Source organism: Labeo rohita, chromosome 3 (assembly GCF_022985175.1).
Source record: "Labeo rohita strain BAU-BD-2019 chromosome 3, IGBB_LRoh.1.0, whole genome shotgun sequence".
Taxonomy (NCBI): Eukaryota; Metazoa; Chordata; class Actinopteri; order Cypriniformes; family Cyprinidae; genus Labeo; species Labeo rohita.
Window position 1 is genome coordinate 29,349,696 of NC_066871.1, and position 12,251 is coordinate 29,361,946.

Consider the following 12,251-nt stretch of genomic DNA (forward strand, 5'->3'; position numbering starts at 1 on the left):
GCCTTTTCAAATCATACCTATTCAATTGAATTTTCCCCAGGTTAACTTCACTCGAAGTGTAGTAACATCTACAAGCGAAATGAATGCTCCTGGACTAAATTTCAACTGTCCCAGATAAGGGTATGAATACTTATGCAATGGAATGATTTAAGTTTTTATTTTTGATAAATTTGCAAAGATATTAAAAACCTGTCTTGCTTTGCTATTATGGTGTATAGAGTGATTGATGTAAAAAAAAAAAATAATGCTGTAACATAACAATACATGAAAAAAAAATGAAGGGGTATGAATACTTTCGCAAGACATTGTATATTTTTTAGGCTTTCTGACCTCAAGACTCAACTAGTCTCTCAGCGTGCATTAGGACGGTATAGACACATGTCCTCTTTCAGGCAGATTTGTAACATCTTTAATTGATTGGAACTACTTAATTATTGCCCTGATGGAGGAAACAGGGATTTTCAATGCTTTAGCTCTTTTCTTACGACCACTTTCTATTTTGTGAAGCTCAACAATCTTGTTCTCCACATCAGGGTTATATTTTTTGGTTTTACTCCTTGTGATGAATGGTTAAGGGAATTTGGCCTTTGTGTTCCTCATATTTATAATCCTTTGGAACAGGAAGTCATGGCTGGGCAATTTCATGCTCTAGTCACCCTGGTCTGCTAAAAAATGTTAATATGAATGGAAATATATTTCAGAGATAATTTGCTCATTTACTCATTCTGGGGTGCCAATAATTGTTGCCAGCATTGGAGAAAAACATTTATTTCATAACAACATTCCCCCCTGACTTTCAATCGTTTTACTTAAGTGGAAGGTTAGAATTCTGTGATTTTTATTTATTTATTTTTTATGAAAGATCAAAAAGGTAAATGATACAGATTTTTATTGACAGCCATCTTTGCTCATATTTACCAAGGGTGCCAATATTAGTGGAGGGCACTGTATATTGTAGATAATATTTAATAATTATTATTAAAACGAAAATCTGAAGATATTTTTACACTGAAATGTAGTGTTCATAGAAATATTTAAAAGAAAATTTCAATTACTCCCTTTGTTTCGTAAATTTATTTTGAAGAACATTTAACGTTTGACATTTTGTCCCTTGTTTAATTAAGTACTTTTTTGCTTAGTAACTTAAGCAACCACAGCTAATTACTTGTTCAAACTGATATTGACTTAAGTTGATCTGCTTTAAATTATAAGTGGCTTGTAGTTTGGGAGCTGCAGCTTCAAAGTAAGTTCCTCAACACATGCTCTTATAAGACATGACACTTCACTTAATACTCTGCAGTAGTATGGCCCTTGCTGCAAACATACTGTATGTTTGTAAGTGCTACAGGGAATTAAAAGCAAACGTTTTGAGGTTCTGACTGGTCAACTGTATTTGAGATCAGGGCATTTAGGGCAGCTCTACACATGCCAGCTGTAGCCGCGGCTGTCGTTGCCGATTCCTCTCTCTCCAGCTCCCTTTCATCTCTGGCAATCTCGACATTCCCTGGCCCTGCTGCCAGCGGGGCTCATGAGGGTTGACAGTTACGCCCAGCGATGCTGCAGGATTAGAGATGGTTCTCCAGGGCCTCGGGGTTTCGCTGAGCCACAAGGAGAGAGATAAAATTAGCCCTCAGGAAGGGGAATTGGAGACTTTGAGGTGGGAGGAAAGGGAAAAGCCTTACAAGAAGAACGGTGCCTTCTGGGAAACAAACAGCGTGAGACATGAAAGACACAAAGAAGAAAAAGTCTTCTAGAGGGCTTGTAGCACCATCCCTCGGAGATATAGAGCTAGCAAGTGCTGTATCACAGTTTTTATGATTTGTATTTCTGGATGAATTGACACTGAAGAGTCCTAATTTTTATTTTTTCCCTGGGTGAAAATTAATTTAATGAAAAAACTTTTGGTTACACTTTATTTTAAGGTGTCCTTGTTATAGTGTAATTATACATTTAAGTACTGAGTAATATTAATTAACTACATGGACTTATTATATGGTTAGGATTAGGCTTAGGGTTACTTGCATGTAATTATGTAATTACACGTAATTATACATAATTTTTTGTTATTATAATAGTAAGTACATGTAATGTTTAACAATGACACCTTAAAAAGAAGTGTTACAGAATTTTTTTAATTGATTTTGTAACACAGCTGGTACCATTAGGAAAATGTGGTTCAAAAATCTCATATTTAATAAAGTAATTATTATTATTATTATTATTATTATTACTAGCCATTATACTGTATGTTTGCACTTTTTAATTTAGAAATTGTATTTATTTATTTTATTTATATTATTTATTATTTGTCTTTATTACCATATATGATAATTGGAATAATTAACAGTTTTTCCTTGTATATTTGTGACAAACATTGCAGTGCAGCATCTTAGGTTATTGTGTATCAATGATATTTTACTATTTGTATACTATTACATTTTTAATTCATATTTTGAGTTATATTTTGAGTTTTCATTTTAGTTTTCAGTTTGTATATTTTATTTATTTCATCCCAGTTTTAGTTTTAACATTTCTTATTTTTATGAAAAGTTAATGTGTGTCTGTCCCTGCTGAAAAATAAAATAAAATAAAATAATAAAATAAAATAAAATAAAATAAAATAAAATAAAATAAAATAAAATAAAATAAAATAAAATAAAATAAAAATAATGGTTTGAGCTGGAAGTAGCTGGTTCCAGCTGGTTTCCCAGCCTGACAAGCTAAGGAAGAGGCCAAAACCCCTCTAAAACCAGCCTGCTGACCAGCTAAGACCAGGCTGAAAGCTGGATGACCAGCTAAAACCAGCCAACCAGCTTAGGCTGGTTTAAGATGTTTCTTTTTTTTTTTCTTCAGCAGGGTAGGCTACATTTTAATTCATATAATAGTATATAGTGCTATAGTGCTAAGAGTATGTACCTTTTTGGTAGTGGGTAAATCTGTCCGAAATGCATTGGGACATACTAGCATTTTCACAGCAGTGCATTTTTGTGGGTTGGTGTCAAAATATTCTTTGCATTTGCTTGTAGAGTTACTATCTAGGCATTGTCTTAAAATGTAAAATTAAAACTTAACCTTTAGACCCATGTAGGGTAAAAAAAAGGTCCCACTACGGTATTTTTTGTTAAATGAGTGACTTTATTTGTTAAGAAAAGTGTGAAGAGGAGTGGATGAGGATGGAAACAGAGAGAATGGGATCATTAAAGAGAGATGCTTATCGAGAGACTGATGGGAGATTGAGGAGAGGAATCAAAGAGGGCCAATGCCATCTCTAAGAGGGGTGTGAAAATGAGGAAATAATATCGGATTGAAGAGAGGAAGGGGTTTGTAGAGAGATACAGAGATTAACAGTATAATCAGTGTGGTTTGATTAGGTGTAAGGGGACTCTTTAATCCAGGCCTGGAGCAGGACACTATTTTCTAAAACAGAAGAAGAAAAAGAGGAACTGGAATGTTTTTCTCTCTTCTCATCTTTGTCTTACACTTTGAACCTCAAGTAAGCAATAAAAACAGTGACACCTCTGAGAACCATGTTCACAAGTGCAACATTATGTCTGTTAGCAAAACCTGTTCCTGATACCTCACACTGAGTTTGGGTCACATAAATATTCTTTTATTTGTCTATAATGTATATCATTTATTATTTACATGTGTGTGTGTTAAAATATACATGTATATTATGTTTTTTATTACTTGAATGTGTCATAATGAGTGTGTACTGAAGGGAATTTGGCTGCATTTTTTAAATTCTGAGTGGCAGTTGAGAGTTTGAGAGTTGTCATGACAACTGTAGCGCATCCTCAAACAACACAGTGGGCTTACTGAGTAAAAACCAACTTTTCTGTCTCATTTGCTCCTAAAGGTTAGTAAAAATGATCAGTTTTCAGAGGAAAAAGACTAACTCATATGCTAGAATGTCCAGCCATTGTGTTTCAAGCGAATGTTCATTTTATTAATAATTTTAGGATAATTGTTATGTCATAGAAATCTGTCAGTGTTATCATTTACCTGAATTGTTTATTCAGGTTACTTACTTGAGTTATTTGCCTTAGGCTATGTTCACGCTTGGCGTCTTTTTGACAAGAAAAAGTTGACAAGGGCGCTTTTTTAGAAAAAAATAAAAATAAAATAAAAATCTGCCAGCGTTGCAGCCGAGGGCGTCTTTTGTTGCTATATCAACAAGCTGCAACTGTATGAATGTAGAGAAAAGAGGAAGCTCGCTTTTGCGCTGGTGTTTTGTTTTTTGGCATTTTTGCCCTTTATTTGATAGGGCGGTATTTAGACAGGAAGCAAAGTGTGTGTGAGAGAGAGAGAGTGGGGGAGGGGTACGAAATCGGGGAGGGTCTGCGAGCAGGTGGACTGGATAAAGGGACGCCCGAAGCGCAACGGCGTTCATATCGACGCGCTGCCCATAAGGCTATCGGAGCCGCGCGTCGGTTTTTTAAGTTAACGGGGAGGAGAATGTCGGTTCACAACAATGAGATAAAAGTCTATCTACCGACACCTCTCCATTTTTTCTTGTTGTTCTTGTTGTTATGGAAACGTCAGTTCTGGCTACTCGCTTGTCATTGGTCAGCTGTCAAAAAGGCGCTTGACGTAGGGCGTTTCTTTCAGAAAAGTTGAACTTTTTTCAACTTGAAAAGACGCTCTGAGCTGCAGAAAATACGCCGGCGTTTAAAAAAGCGCTCAGGACTTTTTTTGAAAACACAGTATAGGATTATAATGTAAAACAGACGCTGGCAGTTTCAAAAAGACGCCAAGTGTGAACATATCCTAAGATACTTAAGTTAGCTGAGGTCAATCGCCCTACGTCAAGTGCCTTTTTGACAGTTGACCAATGACAAGCCAGTAGCGAGACCTGTCGTTATAATATAGTCAGGGCTAAGTTTAGGGTTGGGTAGGTGTAGAGTCCCAGCTTGCAGACTTTTGCCGATCCAAAGAAGGGTATAACTCATAGACTGTAAAAAAACATGGACGTAGTGTCCGTGACGTCACCCGTAGGTTTCCGAAGAGCATTTTTAAAGCTCTTAGTGGGCGGGAGTGGACCGTAGCCATCTTGGAATCGCGTCAATGCACGTCACTCCCGGATAATCGAAAATGGGCAAATAGGCGGGACGTGGGTGGAGCTGGTTGCTGAAACTACGCCCGCCGAGCGTGACGGTGGTGACAGCAGCGGCAATCTATCACTTAAGTGGCCACGCCCTAAATTATGCACAACTTTAAGGCTTAATATAAATTAAACGGATGAGTTATAAAAAAATCCCCCCCCCCAGAGTTGACATGAAGGGAAAAATTAGCTATTTAGACCAAAACCACTTTTTGAACCAGGCTGTAAACATTTTTTTTTCTGCTGTGAAGTTGGGCATTTTAACATGGGGAGTCTATGGGATTTACTCCCTTTTGCAGCCAGTCTCTAGCGGCCAGTCGATGAATTGCAGTTTTAGTCACTTCCGTGTTGGCTTCAAGAGGGAGACCAGGAGGTTGCTACTTGGTATAACTGCAGCCTGGAGATCTCCAAATGGGGGCGGGAACTCCAAAACAGGGTGGGAGCTCCAAAATAGGGCGTGGCTTCCTCTTATTGAAAGACAGACACGTGTGCACTTTTTTCCACCAATCCACTTCAGCGCAAACTCCGCCCCACAGCTGATTCTAAAGGTTTTATTGGTTGTGTCAATCACAGTGTTGATTTCCTACACTATGCTTCAAACAATGCTAACCCCTAAACCTACCCCACACCTGACCCTAACCTTAACCAGTGAAATTGACTGCACGGCAGGACTGGTGCTGAATAGCATGGTGGATAAACAGTTAATAAAATTATGCGATATAAGATCGCCGGGCCGTTCTGTAACTCCCAAACCAGACCTCACCGGACAACGGGACCTTTTTAGTTACACTCAGCGTCACTGCACCCTCCTACCCTGCGAATTTCAAGTCCGGGGATGCTCCCGTTTCTTAAAACAAAGTGATAGAGTAAAACCTTTTGCGGGGGATTCCCATTTATATCATTAAGCAGAGATTCTAACTCCAGTCCGAACACCTCTGGCCACGAGCTTTGGACTCTGCTCTCACTGAGCATATTTATTTATGTAGCATATTTAGCTTTATTTTAAAACAAATAGAAACAGTGTTTAATTTATAAAGTTTTATTTTGAAACAGAAGTCAATAACAATTGGCTGAAGCCAGAGCCAATGGTGAAAGCCTTTGCGTGATGAGAGCCCGCCCCATTTTGGAGGTTCTGCCCACTTTTGGAGATCCCGTCCCCATCTCCGGTCTGCAATTATACATACTTGCCCTGACGCCAAGTGTGAACATAGCCTTAATTTACTTATTTATTGTAATCTGACAAGTGTTTGAATATTTATATATTTATTTCATTGTATTTCAGAATACTGCTCTTTAAAGGGACAGTTCACCCAAAAATGAAAATTCTGTCATTAATTACTCACCCTCATGTCGTTTCATCCTCGTAAGACCATCTTCACTCATCTTCAGAACACAAATTAAAATATTTTTGATGAAATCTGACAGCTTTCTAACCCATCACAGCGCAACACAATTGACACGTTCAAGGCTCAGAAAGGTATATGAACATCGATAAATTAGTCCATGTGACGTCAGTGGTTCAACCGTAATGTTATATGAAGCTATGAAAAAACTTTTTGTGCATAAAGAATGCAAAAATAATTACTTCATTCAACTATTTTTTTCTCTTCTGTGTCAGTCTTTTACACACATTCACAAGATTACCACGATGCACAAAAAGTATTCTCGTAGCTTCATAACTTTACGGTTGAACTACTAATGTTATATGGACTATTGCAACGACATCCTTGCTACATTTCTGGGCCTTGTACATGTCAGTTGTGTTGCTGTCTATGCCGGATTTCATAAAAAATATCTTAATTAGTTTTTCAAAGATGAACTAATGTCTTACAGATTTGGAACAACATGAAGGTGAGTAATTAATGACAGAATTTTCATTTTTGGGTGAACTATTCTTTTAAAGCATCTGAATACTGTTCTTTAAACTGCTTAATGGCAGTTCTCACTGAAAGTCTCGGTTGGGCTCATAAGAGTGAGGAAAAACATTATTTTGTAGGAGAAAGAACAGATTTAACATTCTGCTCAGTTTGCAGAAAGTAATCTCCTGGTTTTTATGCACTTGGATTCAAAGTCAGTCTACTCTTGCAGCAAAGTATGAAAAACATCCAAGATTCGTCGTATGTGCCGTTTTTTGATACTCTGTATAGCCATTCATATTATTTAAATGCCATTCACCTGCATCTTCTCTTAGCTGCACTAATGTCTGTATGTATTTACTGTGCATTCAGAAACTGAATAGAAAATACTTAAAATTTCATTTTAATTCCTGATTTTGAATTAAGGTAGCAGACAGGATACTGAGTTGCTATTTGAATGCAAGTATATAGAAATAAAAGTTTAAAAAAAAAGCTGATTTAACTAACAGACAGATAGATAGATAGATAGATAGATAGATAGATAGATAGATAGATAGATAGATAGATCTTTTTTACTTCAAAACAAACTTTTGTTATGATTCACTTAGTTATATAAAAACTTTTTAAAGGTCCACTGAAGGGCTTTGAAACGTAATTTCAACTGAAATAAGAAGACAGGGCAGGACAAATCAAGCAGTCCCACCATCTTTTTTAAATAGCCAATAGCACTTTGTTTATATCACAGCTTGGGCCAGAGCTGTTGAGCACGGTAAAGCCGCATTTGGCAGCGTATGACAGCCACAATCTCATTAATGTTGCTATAAAATATAGCATTCAGTGTAGAATTCAAATGGATCTGATATGTTTTATGGTCTGCACCAATTCACGCATTGAACACATTCACTGCTCTGTGTTATAGTGTCTCTGGACCGGAGCAGACTGTGCATGCTGCAGTGGTTCGTGTGAAACAGCACAAAACTAGACTTTTATCGGCCCAATGGAAAACATATTTACACTGTTTGAATCGTTCCCTATCCCCTATATAGTGCTCTACATGCCATTTGCCATACAGAAAACTCTGTGAGCAAGTGACCGATTTCATTTGCAGCTTCAGCATCTATTTATAATGTAGAGGGTGGGACGCTTTGGATTCTAGAAAGCATTTGATTGGACAGAAAGTGCAGGGTGATGTCATCAAAACTGTAAGTTTTGAATGCTTATGTCTTCTAAATGCAAATTTTGTCAATTGAGCTTACAGATAATCTCAAGGCTAAAATATTCATTCTGAAAACCAAAACACTTCAATTGCGATTTCATGGGGAAATTATGGAAAAATATTTCTGGAACCCTGGAACCTATTGCACTATAGTCAGTAAATTCTTCTTTCTCTGATTCCAATTCAAATTCCAATTCAGCTTCCTGCGGGAAGGGAATCAATTCTAAATGCTGTCGAGCCCTATAATAGAGACTGTTAGGGAGCCATCAGTCTGCTTGTGTCTTTCAGTTCTTCCTTTAGTATTCTCAGAACAGCGCGTCTTATAATTAGATTCTCATTTCCGTAGACGTGCTGTCTGCTATCACTGAAAGGAGAGTTTAGGGGCAGTGAGGCCTATTGACTAAAGATCTAGGAGGATAACTGAAAGGTTGAGGTTCAAACACTGAGAAAAGTGATCAATAAAGTAGCAGCATTGTAGGGAACAAGTTATTTGACATCCCAGGTTGCATCGGAGAGACTGCCCCGCTTATATGTGGAGAGTAAGTGGCTTTGAATAAAAGTGTCATCTAAATGACACATGTAATATTGCTATTCATCTGGGTTGGTCCAGTTTTTAAAATGCGATTTATTACTGTGATGGCAAAGCTGAATTTTCAGCATAATTACTCCAGTCTTCAGCGTCACATGGTCCTTTAGAAATCATTCTAATATGCTGATTTGCTGCTCACAAAACATTTATTATTAGTGCTGAAAAGAGTTGTGCTGCATGTTTGGTCTGCCAGCTCAGCTGATGTCCACATTAAACCCTCACATTCGTTAAGCAGATCTCACTGTAACAAACGTCATTGAGAAAAGTCAGCGTCCGCACTGTTCCAGTCAGCAGAGCCGAAGCTTGATTTTGCCCAGCTGACCTCCACCTGATCCAGATCAATGAAACGAGGAGCCAGCTGAAAGCAAAAAACACAATCTGTACTTTCACTGCGCACCTGCACATTACCCATACTGCAGGCTGTGGGAAATAGGACAATGAAGAGTTTTTAAATGCGGGCAAGTGAAGGATTATGAATCTGTCGAGGTAAACTAGAAGAAAGAAGCAGAGAGAACTGTTAAAAGCTTTTTAAGAAGAAAGATTACCCCAGTCTGGCCGTGACTTGTGTGAAAATTACCATCGGTCTTAAGAACCTAAAAACTGAGCAGTGCAGTCTATTAGCTTACTATCAAAGTCTAAATCTGTGAGTCATTTGTTGAGGAAGTGTTCAGTGAATGTGTGCTGATTAAAAACATATTTCCTGCACATTTCCAGCTAAAGTCGTCTTTGATCTTAATCTCTGACTCTGGGCTCTTTGAGAGTGTCTCTCAGCTCCTGGTTTGGACCGAAGCCAGGCTCTAATGATGCAAAGCTAATCTCTGGATGACCATTCGAAATAAGTATACGCTTGATAGTCGTAATGTGTCTGGCAGTCGAATGCTAATTTCACCTGTGGAATCACTGAGGATTGTGAGCACTGGAGCCTTTGTGTTGCAGGATGTTATGGCAGATATAAAACAGAAGAAGCCTTCAAGATGTTTTCCCCTCTGATCTGGAGATGGACCTGAGTTGAGAGAATCACATACAGATACACGTCAGGTGTTTGGCGTTTTCTCATCTCTCAACACTGGTTCATAATTTATGACTTCTTGAAGGCCTTTTATCAGTGTCTTCTCTTCACGGTCTTGCGCTGGTCGGCTGCATAGTTTCACGTCGCATTGCTTTTTTACTATACAGTATATCAATGCTGATTTTTCTTTCTTTTCTCTGCCTGTGTCTCTTTTTGCAGTTGTAGAAATGGCGATGAACAGCATCCTCAACCCTGATGACATCAAGAAAGCCCTGGACGCATTTAGAGGTGATTCATCTCTCCTTCACATGTGTGATAGTTGATCATAAAACCAGTCATAAGAGTCATACAAGGTATTTTTGGCTATTGCTATAAATATACCCATGCTACTTAAGGTTTTGTGGTCCAGGGTCATATGGTTTGAAATAGTATAATATGCAGAAAGATTAATCTTTATAACTGATGTCAATATAAGTATACATTTTCTAAAATCACCTCTTTTTAAGGGGCTGTTCACAAAGAATGCATTTTTCATTCAGAAAAAGGGTTTCTCCCTTTTTCTGTTTGCTAGGTGGATGTTCTTTGACAAATGCAATCTTTTGCAGCATTGAAAAAGAGCTTTGCAGCTAAATTTAAAAAGTTCAACTTTTGAAAAATGTGTCTCAACGTTTTTACATTCCATTGCCATGCGTCTCTCATTTTTAAATCAAAAATGCATTCTGTTTGAATGGCCCTTTGTTCAGTCATTTTTTAGTGTTAAGTATTAAAAATAAATGTTTAAAAAAATAATAAATAAAATAAAAAAATATATATATTTATTTAAATAACCTGCTGAGAACTAGTAAACATTTAGATATATTTATGATGCAAATAACAAACAAAAGCATGATCTTAAAATGGAAAACAGCACAATAATTGTTTTATCTTTATTATTTTTTGTTGTTTATTATTTTTGTTAATTGTTAGAAGCCAAAATCATAATTTTCATTATTATAATGAAAGTTATAGGGACTATTAAACTATTAAACTCAAAAATGACAAAGAAGCACCATAAAAGTTTACATGACTCATACACTTAAAGCAGTTTTACTGAAAATCTTCCACTCCACTACATCAAACTTGTATAATGCCACTATATTTGATTTGAGAGATAAAGCAGAGGGTAAGTTTCAAGGGGAAGTCCACTTTCAAAACAAAGATTCACATATAATGTACTCACTCCCTTGTCATCCAAGATGTTCATGTTTCTTTCTTCAGAAACATTCAAAAAATGTTTTTTGAGGAAAACATTTCAGCATTTTTCTTCATATAATGGACTGATATGGTGCCCTGAATTTGAACTTCCAAAATGCAGTTTAAATGCAGCTTTAAACGATCCCAAATGCCGTTGTAAACGATCCCAGCCGAGAAAGAATTGTCTAGCGTAACGATCGGTTATTTTCATAAAAATAATACAATTTATATACTTCTTAATGTCAAATTCTTATCTTGTCTTACTCTGCCTGGACTGTTCCTGTTTATGACAGTTAGGGTATATCGAAAAACTCCCATCTCATGTTCTCCCTCAACTTCAAAATTGCTGTTTTTACCTTTTTGGTTAAGGGTGTTTGATCTTCTTTGCATGTTCACTTTGCAAAGTCTGGGTCGGTACTTCTGCAGTGATGTAGGATGATTTTGAAATGATTTTTGAAGTTGAGGGAGAAAATGCGATTGGATTTTTTTGAGGCAAGACGAGCGTTTGAGAATAAAAATTATTTAAATTGTATTTTTTAAATGAAAATAACCAATCATTATGCTAGATAAGACCCTTCTTCCTCCGCTGGGATCATTTACAACCGCATTTGGAATCGTTTGAAGCAGCATTTAAACTGCATTTTGGAAGTTCAAAATCAGGGCACCATAGCAGCCCATTATATGGAGAAAAATGCTGAAATGTTTTCCTCAAAAAACGTAACTTCTTTACGACTGAAGAAAGAAAGACATGAACATCTTGGATGACAAGGGGGTGAGTACATTATATGTGAATCTTTGTTTTGGAAGTGGATTTCTCTTTTAAGGGATTAAATCTGTGTTTTTAGTCTGTTTGTCACAAATAACTCTTAAATGACTTCAAAACACTTGGAATATAGTGCACAGATAGTATGTACCACCTTTGGGATACATTTATAGTGCTTTTGTTGTTCTGTTTGAAGCTTGACGGTCCCAAATTCTATTTCCTGTTTCAGTGATTCTCTCTGTTTTTCCAAACCTTCTCTTAGCCGTGGACTCATTTGACCACAAGAGGTTTTTTGAGATGGTCGGACTGAAGGCGAAGCCGGCTGATGATGTGAAGAAGGCTTTCCACGTCCTGGATGCAGACAATAGCGGCTTTATAGAGGAAGAGGAACTTAGGTAAGATTACACCATTTCTACACTACAAGCAAACAAGCATGTAACCCGTAAGATTTGTAATTGAAACTCTCAGAGTAAAGGTGAGC

At 37.1% G+C, this 12,251-nt stretch overlaps 1 protein-coding gene across 4 annotated transcripts in view; it reads left to right on the top strand.

The window, feature by feature from the left end:
• pvalb6 (parvalbumin 6) overlaps positions 1–12,251 on the top strand; it is a 53,649-nt gene that overhangs the window by 40,074 nt on the left and 1,324 nt on the right. The window contains exons 1-3 of one of the 4 annotated variants that reach the window (XM_051105973.1): positions 3,807–3,859; positions 9,994–10,062; positions 12,033–12,165. In XM_051105973.1, coding sequence (XP_050961930.1) covers positions 10,002–10,062; positions 12,033–12,165 — 194 coding nt within the window. In that variant the 5' untranslated portion in view covers positions 3,807–3,859; positions 9,994–10,001. Of the gene's footprint in view, positions 1–3,806; positions 3,860–9,172; positions 9,252–9,730; positions 9,804–9,993; positions 10,063–12,032; positions 12,166–12,251 lie in introns of those variants that run through there. The other 3 variants (XM_051105971.1, XM_051105972.1, XM_051105970.1) reach the window with 3 other exon arrangements.